The 22351-nt window shown below is 35.9% G+C and overlaps 1 protein-coding gene, 1 non-coding gene and 1 pseudogene across 7 annotated transcripts in view; 2 read left to right on the top strand and 1 right to left on the bottom strand.

Moving 5' to 3' along the window:
• HECTD1 (HECT domain E3 ubiquitin protein ligase 1) overlaps positions 1–22351 on the bottom strand; it is a 93015-nt gene that overhangs the window by 61856 nt on the left and 8808 nt on the right. For all 6 annotated transcript variants that reach the window (XM_057720908.1, XM_057720911.1, XM_057720907.1 and 3 more), the window contains 6 exons: positions 6108–6342; positions 4586–4813; positions 3364–3645; positions 3000–3270; positions 2130–2206; positions 1946–2044 (listed from right to left, as the gene is read on the bottom strand). In XM_057720908.1, coding sequence (XP_057576891.1) covers positions 1946–2044; positions 2130–2206; positions 3000–3270; positions 3364–3645; positions 4586–4813; positions 6108–6342 — 1192 coding nt within the window. The remainder of the gene's footprint in view (positions 1–1945; positions 2045–2129; positions 2207–2999; positions 3271–3363; positions 3646–4585; positions 4814–6107; positions 6343–22351) is intronic.
• On the top strand, positions 4965–5206 carry LOC130846657 (translation machinery-associated protein 7-like; annotated as a pseudogene).
• On the top strand, positions 18186–18292 carry LOC130847044 (U6 spliceosomal RNA). Its single transcript, XR_009051839.1, has one exon. It is a non-coding gene; the product is annotated as a U6 spliceosomal RNA (small nuclear RNA).

Below are 22351 nucleotides of genomic sequence, written 5' to 3'. Positions count from 1 at the left end.
ATAGCAACTACCATTAAGCATCTACATACAATGTGCCAACAACTATGCTAAGTGCTTTTCATGTATTTTTTTCTAATTATCACAATAATCATGCTAGGAGGGACTGCCCTGGTTGTCCAGTGGTTAAGACTGCGCTTCCACTGCAGGGGGCAGAGGTTTGATCCCTGGCTGGGGAACTAAGATCCCGCATGCCTCACACTACGGCCAAAACAAACCCAAAAAAGATTGAAAAAAAAAATAATAATAATACCAGGAGTGTATATACATTTTATTAATAAAACTGTAAGTCAAACTTAAGAAACTGGTCCAAGGCCACACAGCCTTTTTTTTTTTTTTTTTTTTTTTTAATTTATTTATTATTTTTGGGGGGGTACACCAAGTTCAATCATCTGTTTTTATACACATATCCCCATACACACAGCCTTTTTTTGTTAATGAGTTGAGACTTGAATCCAGGTGGGTCTGACTTCTTAGAAAATATATTATGATAAATTACTTCACAATATGAAGATTCTTGAGACCTAGATCATATATTTGGCTTAACCCTTATCATTTGAACTTTCTGGACCTCAGTTTCTCCTAACTGTAAAAAAAAAAAAAAAAAACAACTCTATAGTAACAATGTATGGAGATTGCTCAAAAAATTAAAAACAGAACTACCATATGACCCAGCAATTCCGCCCCAGGATTTTACCCAAAGAAAACGAAAACACTAATTAGAAAAGATAGATGCACCTCTATGTTCACTGCAGCATTATTTACAATATCCAAGCTATGAAAGCAACCTAAATGCCCATCAATAGAGAAATGGATAAAGAATATGTGGTGTATATATACACATACACAATGAAATATTACTCAGCCATAAAAGAGGATGAAATCTTGCCACTTGCAACAACACTGATGAACCTAGAGGGTATTATGCTAAGTGAAATAAGCCAGAGAGAGAAAGACAAATAATGTATGATTTCATTTATATAAAGAATCTAAAAGACAAAAAAAGAAGGAATAAACATAACAAAACAGAACAGGGAAAACAAACAAACAAAAAAACTCTCCAAAGTCCTTTGCTAATCTAAGAGTCAAAGATATTGATTCTTCTGCAAACAGAATATTTGTTATGTTGATAAACAGAAATAACAGAAACATGTATAAAGTTACTCATTACAAAGAGAAAGAAATTCGGAAAAAAACAAGTTTTCAGTAATAGGTGACTGGTTGAATAAACTTGCAGTACATTCATACACAGTAAGTAAACAGATGTAAAAACAACTCTATATGCTAATAGGGAGAGGTCTCAATGTGTATTATTAAATGAAAAACTGTATTATTGGACTTCCTAGGTGGCACAGTGGGTAAGAATCCGCCTGCCAATGCAGGGGACACGGGTTCGATCCCTGCCCCAGGAAGATACCACATGCAGTGGAGCAATTGAGCCCGTGTGCCACAACTATTGAGCCTGCACTCTAGAGCCTGTGAGCCACAACTATTGAGCCCATGTGCCACAACTACTGAAGCCCACGCGCCTAGAGCCCGTGCTCTACAACAAGAGAGGAAGCCCCCGCTCACCGCAACTAGAGAAAGCCCATGTGCAGTGATGGAGACCCAACACAGCCAATAAAATTAATTAATTAATAAATTTTAAAAAAAACCTGTATTATAAAATGAAAAAAGCAAAGTATAGATCAGTGCATATGTTACATTTTGTATGAGGAGAAAATAAGCATACGTATTTATTTTTGCTAGTATCTGTATTAAGAAGCAATGAAAAGATAAACAAAACAAAACAAGAAAAAGAAACACCTATAGTGGGGAAGGGGAAATGGAGCAAATGGGGATAACATGGAAGCGCAACTTATCAGAATAAAAGTTTTTATATCATTCTAATTTTAGAACCATGTAAATGTTAAATATTAAATTAATAATTTAAAAACCTGGATTTTACCTTTGCTACTTGAGGTCTTCCAAAACATGCAGCATAATGTAATGATGATGACCTCTGACCTCTATTAACATCGGCACCTCTTTCACAAAGAAATTCTACCTGTGAAATGATAGAGAATCACAAAGTTGCCTTATTAATATTTCTATCTTTGATTTAAAACATTAGCTGTTATTTGTTAGCTTACCATTTCCTGAGTTCCAAAAGCAGAGGCCCAGTTTAACAGAGTCTGGCCCACATCATCCATAAAATTTACTTCAAAGGCTGGAAGTTTGAAGGAAAAATAAATAAATAAATCTTTTTAAAGGTTAATGAAACAATAATAAACTTTTCTAAAGTGGGAACGATTTAAAGATTGTTATTAATAATCACTAAGTACACAGCCAATTTTAAACATGTAGGTCAACTATAAAGTAGTAAATAATCAGCAAACAAAAATTCTGCTAAGAAAAAGTATTCTAAAATTTGTAAACCACTGAGGATTCACAATGCTTTAAGCCTTATAAATAAACATAAAATAAGAAATAAAAACCCTAAATATACAATAGAACTCAAGAGTATTAGTTACCTTATGCTGTAACTGAGGAAAAGAAACTAAACCACATCTATAATCAAAAGAAAACAAAAGTCTGATGACCCAGAAGCATCTCTCACCAACTTATATTTGCTGATCACCTCGTGAAGCAGTCTAAAAAAATTTACTATATGTAATGATAATTCACTTGTGTCAGTTTCCATTAACCTTGCAAAAACAACAGCCCTAAATTCAATATGCATTTAACCTTAGAATTGGTATGCTCGCCTTCTGGCAATAAAACAGGTTAATTTCATTTACTCATTCAACAAGCATTTACTCAGATCTTATCATGCAAACAGGCTGATAATTTATACACAAAGGGAAAGGAGAAGATATAGATGGAATACATTGGCCATTCTATTTTCTGGCACAACTGCTAAAAATTAAAAAAAAATTTTTTTAAATCTAGAAACTAGAAATTGCCTGTATAATTCCTTATCTCACAGCTTTCTTTTTATATTTTAAAAAATATTTTCCAACCTCCTGTGTCAATTGCATCTATAAGTGCATCGGTATCTTTGCTTCGAATACAGTCTATAAGCTGCCGATGTGAGCGTTCCCCAGAACTATCCAATCTCCGGAGTCCTGGGATTCTGCCTGTGGATCCAGCACTAGACTTTGGCAAAGCCTTTCGTCCTTCAAATAATAGCACCAAAAGAAGGTCAACCAAACGCATGGTATCAAGCACACATCTTTCATCACCCTGCAATGCACTTTCAATTGAATCTGGAAGCTCTGACCTCAGGAGATCCTAAAAAGAGAATGGGAGAAAAGTTTTAATATATTTGCACTATACAAAAACACTTCTTCTGAAAGATTAAATAAGATTCAAAAACACTCTTACGTGCGTTACTACTGGAGAGCCTCTGCAAAGTGTTGAGAGCAGACTTACAATTGTTGACACCTGATTACTCAATTTGGAATCTGCAGCTGTGGAAGGCGGTCCTGTGGTGCTGCGACCTGGTTTGCAAGCTGATGATGGTCCTGATACAGTACCACCAGCAGCAGCCATTCTAGATAACAACTCCTCAGTTAATCCATGCTTGGCTAAGGGAGCTGGATCAACACCACGACGGGTGAATCGGTCAGCGAGTGATGCAAAGCATCGCAGAGCTCCATCTGAAACCTAATGATGTAAAGAATACACATATGGATAAAATTCACCTAAAAAGGACTAGTACTGTTTATTTCAATATTGGGACTATTAAGAAAGGCAATTGTAGCAAAGCATACAATCCGTCTAGATTTGAATCCTGGCTCCATGTTCTGGTAACTGTATAAACTAAGGATGCTACTTAATTGTTTAAGGCGTCAGTTTCCTTACCTGCACAATAGGGATAGTAACAGTATTTATAATTCATTGTCTGAACTCAAATGAGATAATATATGTAAAGAACCTACAGGAACAGTAAGTGCTCAATAAATATTTACCATTATTATGTACAACTTTGCCAAGATAATCGATGAAGAGCAACTGAAAATAATTAACATCTAAATAGTAAAAAGGCATTAAAAGCCAAGTTTAATTTTCTAAAGATGCTAATATAACAAAAGTTTACACATATAAAATTTCAAATACTGTTATTTTACTTCAATGAAAACTACCCTTTTAAGTCAACAAAATTGTGCTGAGCCAACAAATTACACTGGGCATAAGTGCAGCTTTAAAAATTATGTTTCTAAAATGTTTAAATTTTAAGAATAAACACATACCACTTTTATAATTTAAAATGTATCATTACCAAAACAAAAAAAAGGTTACCCTATAGAGATATAGAATGAGAAAAAGAGAAGATGGAATTATTTCTATCTCATCAAGCAAAAAATTCAAACTGCACTAAGGTTGAACCTTAAACAACATGGGTTTGAACTGCATGGGCTCACTTACATGTGGATTTTTTTCCCACTAAATTCATACTACAGAACTATACGATCCACAGTTGTGTGGAAGGTCAGCACTCCTATCCCCCACATTGTTCCAGGGTGAATGGTATATCATAATCATAACTAGTGGACACTATAAAATCACTTTTTGAAAACAAAGTACACAATAGCGATTTAATTACCTGATGATCTTCATGTTTTAATAAACTAGACAGAGATTCGACGCAAATTTCCAAAGAAGAATCTTGAGGTTCCATTTTGCCACAGAGTCTTGATACCACAGCCATGGCAGAGTGCAAGGTATCTTTATGAACCAGGTGTCCACTGTCACGAATGAAGGTAAGCACACAATTCAAACCACCAGCCTCGAAGACTGCTCCTGACTCACGAGTGCATATCAGTTCTAACACCTACAACAGTAAAACAAAATTAACAAAAAAATACAGTAAGTCCAATTTTAATTTTCTAGAATGACAGAAAATATAATACACCCTCCAAATTTACTAGTAGTCACATTTTTAAAAAGTAAGGGCAGGGTCTGAGAAAGGAGGGGCAGGAGCCATGTCTGGCTGTGAAAATGGCAAGAAGTAGTCCCTAAAGCAGCCCAAGAAGGCAGCCAAGAAGATGGACAGGAAGATAAGGCATTCAAGCAGAAACAGAAAGAGGAGCAGAAGAAACTCAAGTTGCTAAAAGCAAAGGCTATGGGGAAGGGCCCCCTAGCCACAGGTGGAATTAAGAAATTTGGCAAAAAACTGTTCCTTGTGCCTGAGGCAATGGTGATCCTTAATTCCATTCTTATTTAAACACCTGGATTCCCTGCCATAACATGTTGCTACCTATAGCTAGAATGAAGTGTTGACTTGGAGCCTGGTGTACATTTAAGAATAAACTTTTGTTTTAAAAAAAAAAAGTGAAGCAAAACAGAAGAAATTAATTTTAACATTTTATTTAGCCCAATATATTCAAGGTGTCATTATTTCAGCATGTAATCAATACAGAAATTATTGGTATCTTTTATGTATTAAGTTTTCAAAATCCCGTGTATATTTTATACTTGTAACACACCTTAATTTGGGGTAGTCACATGTGAAGTGTTCAACAGTCACATATAGCTACCATATTGGACAGCACAGGTTTAGATGGTGAAACCTGCATGGCAAGCTGAGAACTACAAGTAATTTAGCTAAAGTTTATAAAGGTCCTAGACATTAAAAAAAAAAAAAAATCAATAAACGCCAGCTATGACATTATTCATCATCCTCACATTTACTCTATGAATATTAAGACATTAAAAATCACTTTTAGGGCTTCCTAGGTGGTGCAGTGGTTAAGAATCCGCCTGCCAATGCAGAGGTCACGGGTTCGATCCCAGCTCCAGGAAGATCCCACATGCCGTGGAGCAACTAAGCCCGTGTGCCAAAAAAAAAAAAAAAAATCACTTTTAGTGGCTACCAAAAACCAAACAGCACTGAGGCAACACAGAAAAGCATTATCAGTGACCCACAATTTTCCTTCAAAGTTAACATTTCTTTTCCTAAACCATATGGGATCTCCTTTGGTACCATAAGGACTGTGACTTCCATTGTTTTCAACCACTCTCAATAAAGTAAAAATGACAATGGAAAGAATTTTATTTATTTTGCAAAATATACTTTTCACTGTCTAAGTTATCTTCAAATGGGCCAATAAATAATTAAGGCTTACCTTTACACATTGTTCAGCTAAGTCTCTACTTGTCCTGTTGTTAAGTTCTACCACAACCAAGCGATTGCAAAGTGCTTTTATAGCTCCATCTACCCCAACAATCCTTCGGGTGCATTCTGCAGATACGTCCAGGTAGTATGTTATGGCACGGGCTGTCACCTCTAACACATTGTCTGGAGCACTTTCGTCCAGAAAAATTTTGCAGAGGGCTGGTAAGAAAGTGCGAGGAGGACATCTGTAGTGAAGGAAATCATATTATACCTAGGATTACTAAATTTTTAACATCAAAAAGTCACCAAAATAACAGATACTAAAAACTATATCATTATACATCATGCTCAATACTGCTTCTGCATATATATTAGGTAATATTTCTCATATTGCTTTTGCTTCCGTAATAATACTCACATGCTAATTTCACCACTGCTGAAAATATCAAGTTGTAAACAGTTAAAAGTGGCAGCATTGGGACTTAGTGGCACAGTGGTTAAGAATTCACCTGCCAATGCAGGGGACATGGGTTTGATCTCTGCTCCGGGAAGATCCCACGTGCCACGGAGCAACTAAGCCCGTGTGCCACAACTACTCAGTCTGTGCTCCACAGCCTGTGAGCCACAACTAGTGAGCCCACATGCCACAACTACTGAAGCCCACACACCTAAAGCCTGTGCTCCGCAACAAGAGAAGCCACTACAATGAAAAGCCCACGTACCACAACGAAGAGCAGCCCCTGTTCACCACAACTGAAGAAAGCCTGCATGCAGCAACAAAGACCCAACACAGCCAATAAATAAAATAAATTTTTAAAATATATAGAAAAAATTTTAAAAATAAAGTAGCAGCATTAACATGAAACCATGTTCAAATAAAATTCCTATTCAATACTCAGCTGAAACATCAACTCTGTAAAACCTTCCCTAACCTCCCCAGAGAGTTAAGTGGTACTTTCAGGTTCCTAAAGCCTCATTAAAACAGTACCTACCCTGTTTAATGTATCATTTTATTTCCTTATTTACATTAAGAGTTCCTGAATGCCAGGGACATTGCTCAATTCATATTTTATGGAAACAAATGCTGGTTTGGGGTCTAAAAGACCAGGATAAGACATAGAACAACAGCTATGTAATCTTTCTGATCCTGCCTCCTCATCTGTAAAGCAAAGATAATATCTAAACAATATCTACTTCATATGGATGTTATGAAGATTAAATGAAATTATAGACATTAAACACTTAGTTCAGTACCTTGGCACCGTATTAAACTAATAAACATTAGTTCCCCTTCCCTCCTATGAATAGCTAATACCTGCTATATAAACCTGCAAAAGACAGTTTTATCAAAACCACATTCTGCATTTTTAATCAATATTTTATCAACACAAATTATAAACGACCATAAATTACATTTAGTAGAGATCTGTTACATGCCATCAAATACTTTAACTTATCTGCACAGACTAAACTTTAAATGAGCTACAGATATCACAAAAGGCACTACAGTCATTCCTCAGTATCAAGGAGGAAAGGTTTCAAGGCTCCCTTGGTATTCCTTACCCAAGGATACCAAAATCCACGGATGCTCAAGTTCCTTATATTAAATGGTATGGATACAGAGGATACAGGGATATGGAGGGCTGACTGGACTCTCAAACGTTTCAGTGGAATTTTTTCTTCCTCCAATTTTTAGTGTGCACATATCTTTAGCAGCTTTTAAAAAATATCTGTAATGTATGAACATCAAAGTAACTCTACCCTTTACTGATGCTCACTTAAGGGGTCCAGCAGCAGGAATATTATCAAAGATATTAGAAGACCTCTTGCATTCAGTGACTGACCAGTCACTGATTAAACACAGGTGGTTTTTATTAGCCAGCACCACTGGCAACCTCGGTCACATAGTCAGTTTTTCTCAGGAGGAAATGCTTTAAGATTAGGTTATGGAAGATAGTCTGATAGTTCTCAGGTAAGATCAGAAGACTGACTAGCATATCAGAATCTTAAAGCATTTTTGCTGCTCCCTACACTGGCATACGTAGTAAATCAAAGAGAGAAGACTGTGAAAGTGTTAATAGTGCTGAGGAACAACACAGTCTTAAAAATGTTTTTTTCCTTAAAAACAGCAGCTTTTGAAAAAAGAATAAAAATTTGAAGTTGACAGCCCTCACATCAAATGACAAGAATGGATCTACCATACGCTTTACATTAAAAATAAGGAAATTATTCATCTATCTTATATAGTATAAAAACTGGACATCAAAACAAAATTTAAGAGAGAAATTTTCAGTATAACTGTATTTCATGGGAAAATGTGGTATCTGCTTGTTTGGGGAATTATGTTCCCTGCTGTGTTCCCTAAAATGTGACGAATCTCCTTAAGAACTATGGTTAAAGGGACAATTTTAAAAAAACAAAAACAAAAACAGAAAAGTTCTAAATATAGGTTCGCAGCTTTTAACTAATCAATTTTATTTCTAAGAGAAAAATAAAAATATTCTGCATACCTATTTTAAAAGAGCTTATTTTATGTCAGGTATAATGAAAACCTGCTCTGTGAACTTTTTAAAGGTGTATGGTATAAAACATCTGTTGTAACTTTTGGCTATTGCACAGGAAAAAAATTTTTGTTTTTCTAGGTCTTGAGTTACTTTTTCAACCATGAGAAGGTATTTTAGGCATATTCACTAGTTTTTTAATTTAGAACCAAAGCAATTTACAAAAATCTCAGCAATACAAATTATAAATTGAGCAAAAGAAGTAGAGAAAAACATGTCAGCAGTAATTAATGAATTCTGAAAAGTACAGAATAGTTGAAAGAACTAGTTATATCACTTAAAAGTTCATATTGCAACTAAAACAAATTACTAACAAGTGTTGTTTCTTAACATACTCTGCTGGATATCCTGCTTTAAGACAGTCATTGTGACATAAACATTCATAAGACCTTAAAACTGTCTTTTCAGTTGTTGGTTAGTATCAATTTCTTAGAATCATTTTCAAAGAAACCCTGTGTTGATAGATACTTCAACTCGGTCTTTAAATTCAACTTGAGCTTCATGGTTACTCAATAAGCACTTGACTATCTTCTATGAACAAGACCCTCATGTTCCTTGCCTTTTTCCTGGGCTACAACCACAACCACAACTTTCCCCAGGTCTGAATCCATGTCAGTAGAGATTAAGAAACAAATTTACATAATCAAGAAAACTCACTATGAATTTGTGATCACCAATATTAAATAAATACAATGCCCAATAATTCTGCTATATTTCTTCCACTGTCTGTGAATGAGTATTTCACACCTTTTCTTTAATTTTCTCCTGGCTTAGTGACTCCCTTGGTTTTCCATTCTAGCCTCAGTCCTAAACTCTCTTCTCTACTTGATCTCATCTATTTTCTTTGTTCATACACCACAGCTATAAATCTCATCCCCACACCATGAAAACTCCCAAACTGTTCTCCCTACCCCAGACCAACGAAATCCACTATCTCCATTTAGAACTATCACAGGCACACTAAAATGAGCATATTTAAAACAAATGTGCCTCCACCCCAAACCACTGTCTCTGTAAATGTCACAACCATCCAGAAAGCCAGAAACCTGAGAATCATCCTTAGTTCACCCCTCCTTTTTCCTCACATCACACATCCAATCCATTAGTTAAATCCCACCAATTTTCCCTCTAAAACATATTGTAAATCTGTCCATTTCTCTCCACATCTTCTTTTACAAACCTAATCTAAGCTAACTTTGAACTCTTGTTTGAACTACTGATATAGCTTCTTAGAGATCCACATAAGAGATGTGTTTAACACTAGCGCTGAGGAAGGTATTTCTAGAGGGAGGAGGAGGTCAACCTGGAATAAGGTGTAAGAGCATGAGCAAGATAAAAGAGGGCATCTGTGCAGGGGAATGCCCCAGTAATGGGCAACTGATACAGACAAGGGAAGTGATCAAATAAATAAATATATTGAGGATAATGGGGGCCAGATTTCTCACTGTAGATTGAAGGCGGAAACAAAAGAAAAAACTAGAATGAACCCTGTGGTGTTAGATTGGAACTGGGTGTATTGTTATGAACTCATGGTTTTCAGCAGACCATAGAAAAGATAAAGACAGAATAGATAGATACATAAAGACGCTAATGTGTGTGCTGATCCCTCTGCCTAAAATGCTTTCCCCCCAACTCTTCCCATGGCCGGTTCTTTGTCAACCTTCCTGTCAGCCTAAATGTCACCTCCTCAGCTTCAGGCTTACCTTTCCTAACTACTCAAAACAGGACTCCTGTTTTTTGTCTTACTTTCACAATTTATATTTCATTTTTTGTTGTCCACTGTAACTCCTAAAATCTGTAAGCTCCCGAGGAACAGATGTAGTTCACACAGCACCCAACAAGGTTCTCCACACATGGGAAGATTCTCAAGTTTTATTTGTTGAATGAATGATACCAAGAAAAAGTAAGAACTTTTTTGCTTATGGAAAGAGAAACCAAACAAAAAAGAATTCCATCAGCTCTCTTACTGATCTGCTTCTCTACCCCCATGCCCAGCCCCTCACTGATGTCTCCACCCCTCCACGTACATGCCTTCATCCTAGCCCAACCCCCATGAGGTCTCCTTCCCCTGCCCTACACCTTCCCACAACACAAAAAAGTGAATCCACTTTTCTCTCTCATTTCCCATAAAAAGCAAAACACCACGTCTAGACTCTAGTTTAAACTGCTCTCCTGAAGTCCAGAATTACAGACCCAACTGCCTCCTCTACTCATCTGTCAGACCTAGAGATGTTTCAGGAACCATCAAACAAAACCTGCCAAAACTAAACGAAATTTCCCTACCAAACACCACACTATTTATTCTCTAACCTGACATCCAACCAGTCACTCAAGTAAAAATCATAAAATTCTTCCAAACTCCTGTTTCTAAAATATAAAAATCAATACCCAATCTTGATAGTTCTACCTCCTAAATCTGTTTAATAACTGTCCCTTCCCCTGAATTCCAACTAGAATCTCTCACTAGACTTTCTAGATCCTCATGCCCTTGCACATGTCCCGTCTGCAAGAAACATTTATCCCCTTCTCCTCTTTTTCACTTATATTCCTTTTTCAAGGCAACTTTTAAAACTAAATTTACAAAATGTTAAGAACACTCAGGTCAGAAAGTACTTTGTCTAGGAAGTCTGCCTTAGACAAGCCTCACTACCCATTCTCAGTTATGTTCCTCTTGGGTGATTTCAGAGCATTCAGTGAAATCCATCTATCAAAAGCATCTGTCAAGCTATATTATATTTTCCCATTTATCTGTCTCATCCATGAAAACATGAGCTACTTGATAGCAAGGTCTGTACCTTATCTATCTCTGTTCTCCTACAACCAAGTCCAGTACTTGCTATCTAGTGGACACTCAAATATTTGATAAATGAATACATGAAAATAATCCCAGTTTCAAAAAATTCAGTTAAACAGAGAGAAATATAATTTAGGTTTAAATAAAAATAAATATAATCAGTGCTATAATAAAAACCTGAAAGAAGTAGTTTCACTAAAAGTGCAGGGGGGGACCTTAATATCCAAAATACATAAACAGATCATACTACTCAATATCCAAATAAAAACCAACCCGATTAAAAATATGGGCAGAAGACCTGAATAGACATTTTCCCAAAGAGGACATGTAGATTGTCAACAGGCACACGACAAGATGCTCAACATCATTAATTATCAGAGAAATGCTAATCAACCACAATGATATATCACCTCACATATCTGTCAGAATGGATATCACCAAAAAGAACACAAATAACAAATGTTGGCGAGGATGTGGAGAAAAGGGAACCCTTGAACACTGCTGGTGGGAATGTAAACTGGAGCAGTCACTGTGGAAAACAGTATAAAGATTTCTCCAAAAACTAAAACTAGAACTACCATGTGATCCAGCAATTTCCACAACTGGGTATATACGCAAAGAAACCAAAAACACTAATCTGAAAAGACATATGCGTCCGATTGTTCACAGAGGCATTATTTACAATTGCCAAGATATGGAAGCAACCAAAGTGTCCATCAACAGAAGAAAGGATAAAGAACATGTGATACACGCACACACAGACACACACAATGGAATACTACTCAGCCATTAAAAAAAAGAATGAAATTTTGCCATTTGCAATAACATGGATGAACTTGCAGGGTATTATGCTTAGTGAAATAAGTCAGACAGAGAAACACAAATACTGTATGATACCCTTATATGTGGAATCTAAAAATATAAAACAAACTAGTAAATCTAACAAAAAAGGAACAGACTCACAGACAAAGAGAACAAATTAGTAGTTACCAGTTGGGAGAAGGAAAGGGGAAGGGGCAAGGTAGGGATAGGGGATTAAGAGGTGCAAACTACGATGTATAATATAAATAAGCTACAAGGATATATTGTACAGCACAGGGAATATAGCCAATATTTTATAATAACTACAAATTGAGTATAACCTTTAAAATTGTGAATCATTATGTTGTACACCTGTAACTTACATAATATTGAACATCAACTGTACTTCAATTTAAAGAAAAAAGTTCTGAGAGGGAAAGCTCAACTCAGGGGATTTGGGGAAAAGAAGACCTCACAAAAAAAGGAAGAAGTTTGAGTTAAGGTATTCTCTGCCTTGAAGAGTTATTGCAAAGATTTGGGATAAAGTATATAAAATAGTGTTTACCACATGAAAGATGCTCAATAAACCATATGGCAGAAATCTGTCAAGCAGACAATCTCTTGTCTTCTAAGTAAGGAGAACAGTACATGCAAAGGATGGAGGTTTGAAGAATTATATATCGTGGCAGGATGTATTTTCTAGTGATATTCACATTATCTCCCATCCCACATATGCATAAATTCTTTTTTACAATGTGACTTTGATACTCTTTCCCACTGAGAAGGGCACTGCAAATACCATCTTAATAACTTGCTTATTTCCTTAATCAATATGTTGTGACCACCTTCCCATAGTAATATAAATAGGTCTAGTTAAATCTTTCTAATGTCTACATAATAGCCAATATAATGAATAGTCATACATTGTTAGCCGTTTAGATGGTTAACCATTTAGATCAGCTGGCACCAGGGATGGGTTTTGTGGAAGACAAATTTTCCACGGACAGGGAAAGGGAGGGTGATGTGGGGGGGAAGGGGTGATGGATCAGGCAGTAAAGAGAGCAATGGGGGGGATGGTTCAGGCAGTAATGTGAGGGATGGAGAGCAGCAGATAAAGCTTCACTCACTCGCCTGCCACTCACCTCCTGCTGTGCGGCCCGATTACTAACAGGCCACAGACCTGTTAACAAGTAGCAGTCCATGGCCGGAGGGTTGGGGACCCCAAATTTAGATGGTTTCCAGTTTTTTACTACTTGAAGCAGTGCTGCAGTGAACAATATTGGAAGCAGATCTTTGCACACCTGTACCAGTATTTATGAAGGAAATATTCTTGGAAGTATTTCTGCGTGTACATTTTTTAGTTTGACAGATATTATCAAACTGACTTCTAAAGAGGCTATATCACTATATTATCCCATCAGAAGCATTTTAGAGTACATATTTCCCCACTCTTAGGCCACAAAAAAATGACATTACCTTTACTTTTTTGTTAAATTGATTAATATTAAAAAACTTTATTTCATAATTTGACTGGCTATAACAGAATTTAATTAACTTTAAAAATTAAACATAGAGGACTTCCCTGGTGGCGCAGTTGTTAAGAATCTGCCTGCCAATGCAGGGGTCACAGGTTCAATCCCTGGTCCAGGAAGATCCCACATGCTGCAGAGCAACTAAGCCCATGCACCACAGCTACTGAGCCCACGTGCCGCAACTACTGAAGCCCATGTGCCTAGAGCCTGTGCTCCACAACAAGAGAAGTCACTGCAATGAGAAGCCTGCGCACTGCCACGAAGAGTAGCCCTCACTCGCCACAACTATAGAAAGCCCGTGCACAGCAACAAAGACCCAAGGCAGCTAAACAAATAAATTTTTAAAAATTAAAAAAAAAAAAAATTAAACACAGAACATTCAAACCTCCACCAAGAAAACAAGATTATAATCTAAAGTTGTATACATATACACACAGACAAATACTTCAGGATGCACAAAATCTCTAAGAACAGCAAGTTATAAATAAAGCCCCCCCAAATTTAACATTCACATTTTATTTCTGTATTTCTAATACAGACTTTGTTTCTCTATGAACATGTAGCTAAGGTAGATACAAAAAAATAAACAAAACTGGGACTTCCTAGGTGGCACAGTGGTAAAGAATCCACCTGTCAATGCAGGGGACACCAGTTCGAGCCCTGCCCTGGGAAGATTCCACATGCCATGGAGCAACTAAGCCCGTGTGCCACAACTATTGAGCCCATGTGCTGCAACTATTGAAGCCCACATGCCTAGGGCCCGTGCTCCGCAACAAAAGAAGCCACGGCAATGAGGAGCCTGCGCACCACAATGAAGAGAAGCTCCCCCTCACAGCAACTAGAGAATGCCTGTGTGCAGCAACAAAGACCCAATGCAGCCAATAAATAAATTAAATAAATAAATAAATTTATAAAAAATTAAAAAAAAAACCCCAAACTACCAAACTGGGTATATATTAACATCATTTTAAAATTTCCATTCTGATTTCTCTTAAGATAAAAATCAAAATTCACTAACCTACTCATCCATTCCTCCAAGAAATGAAAACTTGTAACATTATCTTCAATTAGATTCTCCTGCAATCAACTATAAAGTTCAAAACAATCAAAAACCATAAGGTCCCCTACCAATAGCAGTTCCATTTTGAAATTACTCATAAGAAGGTAATTATATATGAACATATTTTGCCAGACTTCTAAAAACAATCAAATACTATTAATTCAAACATTAAAGGAAACTTTGGTTTCCTTTTATACGTAATTTTGAAGTCAGCAGTTTAAAAAAAAATATCAGGCAAAAATGTGTGTACAAAGATGCTCACTGTTACACACCTGTATATCTAATAATAAGGGTATAATTAAGTATATGACACATCCATATGACAGATTATGCAGGTTTTTTAAAACTGTTTACTAAGAACTTATGATACAACTACATAAAGAAAAGGGAAAAAGTATATCTGTTATGGTGCTTATCATATAAAAATATGCAAAGAAGCTAGAGCAAAAAAGTTAAAAAGGCTTATTTCTAGATGGTGCAATTATAATCTTCATTCTGTAGACTTTCTGACTTTTCCAGATTTCTGAAACAAACCTATTTCATAACTCCCAAAAATAAATTTAAAATTTGTTAACTGAAGTAAGCTAGATAACAGCAGATGGATTGGGGAAGAAAGTCAAAACTTAATGACCCGTGACAAAAGTGAGTTTCAAGGGCTTTTTTCCTTCCCTTTCTTTTCCAGCTTTGACCCCTGGATAGGCTGAGTCCCAAAACCATGTAGCAGGGGGGTACAAAAAAAAAAACTCTGAGAGGACCAAGAAAAGAGAGGGGGTGAGTAGAAATTCCTGGGGTATTTTCCTCCTATCTGGCCCCAAGGCCAGCCTCAGGTGAAAACCCCAGACCAAACTCTGAGTGATACATGCACAGTGCAGTGGAGCTGGCATAAGCATCTATGGCCCTGGGAGAACTGAGAACTAAGAAAAGGCGCCCCTGTAGTCAAAAGACCACGAAAGGAATCATGCTATTTTTTTCTGTCTTTTCTCTTACTAGTTTCACATTGAGAGCGGTGCCAGTCCCAGAAAGTACATGACAGCACAAGGGGGTTGACACATGGGTAGGGAGTGGGGGAATTGTGGGTAAAATTTCAAGAGATTCCCAGTTTTCTAGCTAGAACACTAGTAAAAAGGGTTCCTGGTAGCTGAAAGATGTGGGAGAAATCTCAGAGATGAAGGAGCAAGAAAAATGATCCCTGACACATGTCCTGAGCTCACTTCTGAACTGTCTACATGGAAGACAAAGAACAACAGCAAAGACTTTGACAACTGCACTATGACATAATCCACCACCCAAGTCCCAGACTAAACTCTGAGTGACACATGCACAGACTAGACCCAAACACCGTAACAAAGCCTTTGAAACCACTGACACTGGAACCACCATCCACAGAGAGCAAGACAGAGCTTGACAGTCTAAATTTAACCAGGCTGACTGCATGCAAAAGAAAAGAACAAAATCAACATTCTCCAGAGGATTTTTATAAAACCCAGAGTATCACAACATAATATTCCAAATGTCTAGAGATAAAATCCAAAACAACCTGAAACACACAAAACAGAAATCAATACAATCTGATTTATCCAATTTAAGAAAAAAGACAGTCAACAGATATAAGTCTGAGACAACTCAGATGTTAAAATTACCAGAGGACTCTAAATCAGCTATTATAACTATACTCCATGAACATTCTTGAATGTGAACATTCTTGAAATGATTGGAAACAGAAGTTTCAACAGAAAAATACAAAGTATGAAAGGAATTGAATGAAAATGTTAGAAATGAAAAAACAATTGGTGGGGAAAAGAACACTTCACTGGGTGGGCCCAAGAGCAGAATGAAGATGACAGAGTCTGTGAGCTTGAAAACATATCAACAAAAATTATCCAATCTGAAAAACACAGAGAAAAAACCTGGGGAGAAAAAGGGGAATGGAGTCTTAGGGATCTGAGGGAGCATATCAAAAAGTAATATTTATGCCACTGGAGTCCCAGAAGGAGAAAACAAGTTGGCTCAGAATAGATTTGAAGAAACTTCCCATATTTGATGAAAGACATACAGAGTCAAAAAGCTCATCAAATCTCAGATAAGACAAATTCAAAGATAACCATGTACAGATAAATCATAATCAAACAGCGAAAAATCAAAGGTAAAGAATAAAAATCTTGAAAGCTTGCAGCAAGAAGAAAAACAACACAAAGAAACAAAGATGAGAATGAATGCAGATTTCTCATCAGAAACCATAAAAGCCAGAAGGTGGTAGAAGAACATCTTTAAAATGCTGAAAACAACTGGCACCACAGAATTCTATATCCAGCAAAAATATCTTCACAGCATGAAGGCAAAATAAAGACATTCTCAGATGAAGGGGAAATAAGAGAACTCACCACCAAAAGACTTATCCTAAAAGAAATGCTAAAGAAAGTTCTTCAAGATGAAAGAAAATGATACCAGAGAGATACCTGGAACTTCAGGAAAGAATGAAGAGCAACAGAAATGATAAATATCTGGGTAAATATAACAGATTTCTTTTCCCCTATTAAACTGCTGAAAGCAAAAATTACAACACTGTATCTTGAGGTTTTCAACATATGCAGATATAATACATATGAAGGACGATAACATAAAGGGAAAAGAGGGTAAAGGAATCTACATAGTTGTAAGGCCTCTTCATTTCAGTTTAAATGGTAAAACATTGTTAATTGTAATCCCTAGAGCAACTACTAAAAAAATACAAAGAGAGGGCTTCCTAGGTGGCGCAGTGGTTAAGAATCTGCCTGCCAATGCAGGGGACACGGGCTTGATCCCTGCTCCAGGAAGATCCCACATGCCACAGAGCAACTAAGCCCGTGCACCACAACTATTGAGCCCATGTGCTGCAACTGCTGAAGCCCACGCACCTAGAGCCCGAGCTCTGCAACAAGAGAAGCCACGGCAATGTGCCTGCGCACCACAACGAAGAGTAGCCCCCACTCACTGCAACTAAAGAAAGCCCGCGCACAGCAAAAAAGACCCAACACAGCCAATAAAATAAATAAATAAATAAATAAATTTCAAAAAAATACAAAGAGAGTCAAAAAAAGGTAGGTAAATTAAAACAGAATGCTACAAAAATATTCAAGTAATTCGAAAGGCAGGAAATAAGAAAGAAACAACAACAAAAAAGTCAAATACAATGTTAGACACATATGTAAACATACCAAAAATTATATTAAATGTAAATGGTCTAAACTCACCAATTAAAAACAAAGATTGTCAGTTTGGATTAAAAACACAAGCCAACTGCACACTATACAAGAAACTCATGCTATATATAATGATATTGACTGGTTAAAACAAAAAAGTAGAGCTCCCTCAGGCAGCACATATACTAAAACTGGAACAATACAGAGAAGATTAGCATGGCCCCTGCACAAGGATGACATGCAAATTCGTGAAGCGTTCCATATTTTTGGGATGGAGAGGGTGGGGGAGGGTCAAGGGAGGGAGGGAATATGGGGATATGTGTATAAATACAGCTGACAGACTTTGGTGTACCTCAAAAACTGGTACAAGAGTGTAAAGCAATTATATTCCAATAAAAAAAAAGAAAACAACAGACGTACATGTATAACTGATTCACTTTACTGTATACCTGAAACTAACATTGTAAATCAACTATACTCCAATAAAAATTTAAATGATAAAAAAAGTAGAAAGATATAGCAAAAAAAGAAAACTGAAAAAAAAAAAAGAAAGATATAGCAAACAAATACTATCAAAAGAAAAGCTAGGGTAGCTATATTTATGTCAAAGTACACTTCACAACAGAGATAAAGAGGGACATTACACAATGAAAAAAGGGTTGATTTATCAAGAAAACTTAACAATCCTAAAGACACCTAACAGGGCTTCAAAATACATGAAGCAAAAAATCTAGAGAACTGAAGCCAAATAGATTAATCTATAATTATACTTTGAGACTTCAACACCCCTCTCTCAGTAACCTATAAAACAGACAGAAAATCAATAAGGATATATACTGAACAACACTGTCATCAACTTGACCTAATTTGACACTGGTAGAACATTCTACTCAACAACAGAAGAATATATATTCTTCTCAAGTGCATATGGACCACTCACCAAAACAGACCATATTGTGGGCCATAAAACGAACCTTAATAAATCTAAAGTAACTCAAATAATATTAAGTATGTCCTCTGAACACAGTAATAAAACAAAAATATCTGGGAAATTCCCAAATATTTGAAAATTAAGCTACATACTTCTGTATAACCCAAGGGTAAAAAAGAAAGTTTCAAAGAAAATTTTAAAATATTTTGAACCAAATGAAAATGAATATACAACATCAAGGCATAAAAGGCATAAAAGAAAAATTTATAGTATTAAATTCTTACATTAGATAAGGTCAAATATCAGCATCTACCTAAGAAACTAGGAAAAAAAGAGAAAATTAAACCCCAAATCAATACAGAAGGAAATAATAAAGAGCAGAAATCAATGAAACTTGAAACAGGAAAAAAGAGAAAATGAATGAAACCAAAAGCTGATTCTCTGAAAAGATTAATAAAATTGATAAATCTCTAGCCAGATTGACCAAAACATAAAAATTACCAATATCAGGATCAAAAGAGAATTATCACTACAGACCATACAAACATTCAAAGGATAAAAAAGAATTCTACAAACAACACTATGCCCATAAATTTTAATATATATTAAATAGACCAATTCCTTGAAAAACATACTATAATTCACTCAAGAATTAAGTAACCTCAGCAGTCCTCTATTACAGAAATTGAACTAGCAGTAAAAACCTTCAAACATAGCTATTTAATCTCTTATCAATTGTGCTTTTGGTGTTACTTAAGAATATCTGCTTAACCTAGGGTCACAAAGAATTTCTCTTATGTTTTCTTCTAGAGGTTTTATAGTTATAGGTTTTATGTTTAGGTCTATGATTTCTTTTGAATTTATTTTTGTATATGGTGTGGGGTATGGATAAAGGTTAATTTTTTTCTTTTCTGCATACAGATATCCAGTTGTTTCAGCAGCATCAAAAAAATCCTTTTTCCACTAAACTGTCTTTGCACTTTTGTTGAAATAAGCTGTCCAGGTATATGTGAGTCTATTTCTGAACTCTCTATTCCATTTCATTGATCCATTTACCTTTATACCAATACTACACTGTTTTGATTTTTGCAGCTGTATAATAAGAACTGAAATATGGTAGTATTAGTCTTCCAATCTTATACTTTGTGTTTGGCGAGCTAGGTCCTTTGCATTTTCAAATGAATTCTGAAATCAGTTCATCAATTTCTACAACTTGTCAGATTTAAGAACTGCAGAAGAAATAATTAAAACTCAAAGTTACACAGAAATCTGTATACTAATGTTTATAGCAACTTTGGTTATAATCACCAAAACTAGAAAAACCCAAAAGTCTTTCAAGAGGTGAATGGATAAACCATCTGTGGTACATCCATAAAATGAAACACTACTTAGCAATTAAAGAGATGGTACTGTTATACCTATTGCAACATAGATGACTCTCAAATATAATATATTACAAGAAAACTCAAAAGGCTACATACTGTCTGTATGATTCCATTTATATGACATTCTGGAAAAGTCAAAACTACAGCAACAGAGAAAAGACCACTGCTTGCCAGGCACTGGAGTTGGGGCAGGGTTTAACTTCAAAGGGAAAACTCTGAGGAATTTTGGGGAATGATGGAACTGTTCTGAATTTCAGTTGTGGTGGTGGTTATATAATTCTATGCATTTGCCACAATCCATATGCAATTTAAATAAATTTAAGAGAAAATTAAATAGCATGCATACAATAATCACAGTCTTCCCTGAATAGTGCTGAAAGGATACATCTATGGCACAAAAGTTCAGATGCATCACAGTTAAAGAGTTATTAAAACTTTTAAACTTGCTAAATATTTACCTCTTACATCATAGATGAAATTAAACCCAGCACTATACTATAATACCAATTTATAGACCCAAAAGTGTCCTAATTAGGAAACTTTAAGATCACTCAGTCTCTAAAGAACTACTGTCAGACCAGTCAACCACACAAATGAGATTAAGTAGAATCTTCAGATGAATCCAATTTAAGAAAGTTTCCAAAATGCTACCTAAAATAACAACAACAACAAAAATCTTTCTCTAATGGAAGTAGAGATAAGTAACTTAAAACAAGAGCAAAAAAGTTTCATGATCACGAAGAGAAAGAATTTCCCTTAGGAACTGTAATCGTTTCTATACTACCATATGCTTTTTCCATACTATCTGACTTAGGCTTGGGCCATGATTTCAGAAGATTTACAATATAAAGAAATTTAACTTTTTTTTTAAATAAAGGAAGTTATCTATAGCAGTGATATTTTACTGACTATAGTCCCTAATTTGAACACTTCATTTATTTAAAAAAGCAAAAACAAAAACTAAAAATTTTAACTGTAAAAGACTAATTTCATTTCTTGAAGATAATAAATAACATCTTTTGATCCATTTTATCTTTTATTCCATTCTTGCCCCTGCTCCCAGCCTTGAATCTGTACTGCTTAACTTACAATAACGCCTGGCATAACAGTTAAAAATTACAGCCTTCTCTCTCAAAAAAAAAGAAGTCAAATTTCAATATGTATACTTGCTTTTCTCCAATTAAAATACACACACAAACTTGACTACAATTCATTCAACAAATATTTACTGAATGCCTTTTGTTTTGTTTGTTTATTTTGGGGTGTGTTTTTTGGCCTCACTGTGCCATATGGGATCTTAGTTCCCCAACCAGGGATCAAACCTGCCATGACCCCTGCAGTGGAACTGCAGAGTCTTAACCACTGGACCACCAGGAAAGTCCCTTATTGAATGCCTTTTGGTGCCAAGTACTGTACTAAGTGTTGGGGATAGGATACCAAGATGAGAAAGACAGTGTTGGGCTCTGAGGCATTCAAAGATCTAATGACATGGTCAACAAGTACTACACAAAGTATAAATATATATTGCTGTAAACTAGAAGAGTGTTTTATTTTTTACATTTTTAAGGTGACAGACACTTGGGTAACAAAAAAAAAGCTCACTGAAGCTCATTATCTATGGCCCCCTAAAGCACAAGGTTAAGAACCCTGACAGAGCATGTTTCTCATCTTCTAGCACTTCTCTCTGCTGTCCACAGAAAAGCACATATACAGCTGCTCTCTGTTTATGAAATTCACGTATTTAACTTTTCAGGATTATATGTGTTTGATACAGTGAACATTCTCTTTCCAGGGAAGGCTCAGTTGCAGGACTGATCAAAAAAAGTAATTTCACTTTCCTATTACTCTGCCACTGGGCAGAAGAAAATACAGAAAACACAGGTACATTAATGTAAGTGGGTAGGAAAAATATCAATACATATTGATGCAATCACGGTTTTTCCTACAGAGAACACAACACTCTTCCTCCTGCAGAGTCCTCAACCAGTCTGGCTCCAGAAGTACTTTCTAT

The sequence above is a fragment of the Hippopotamus amphibius genome, chromosome 2 (genome assembly GCF_030028045.1).
Source record: "Hippopotamus amphibius kiboko isolate mHipAmp2 chromosome 2, mHipAmp2.hap2, whole genome shotgun sequence".
NCBI lineage: Eukaryota > Metazoa > Chordata > Mammalia > Artiodactyla > Hippopotamidae > Hippopotamus > Hippopotamus amphibius.
Note: the sequence above shows the minus strand (reverse complement) of the source record. Positions and strands in the feature narration are given on the sequence as shown.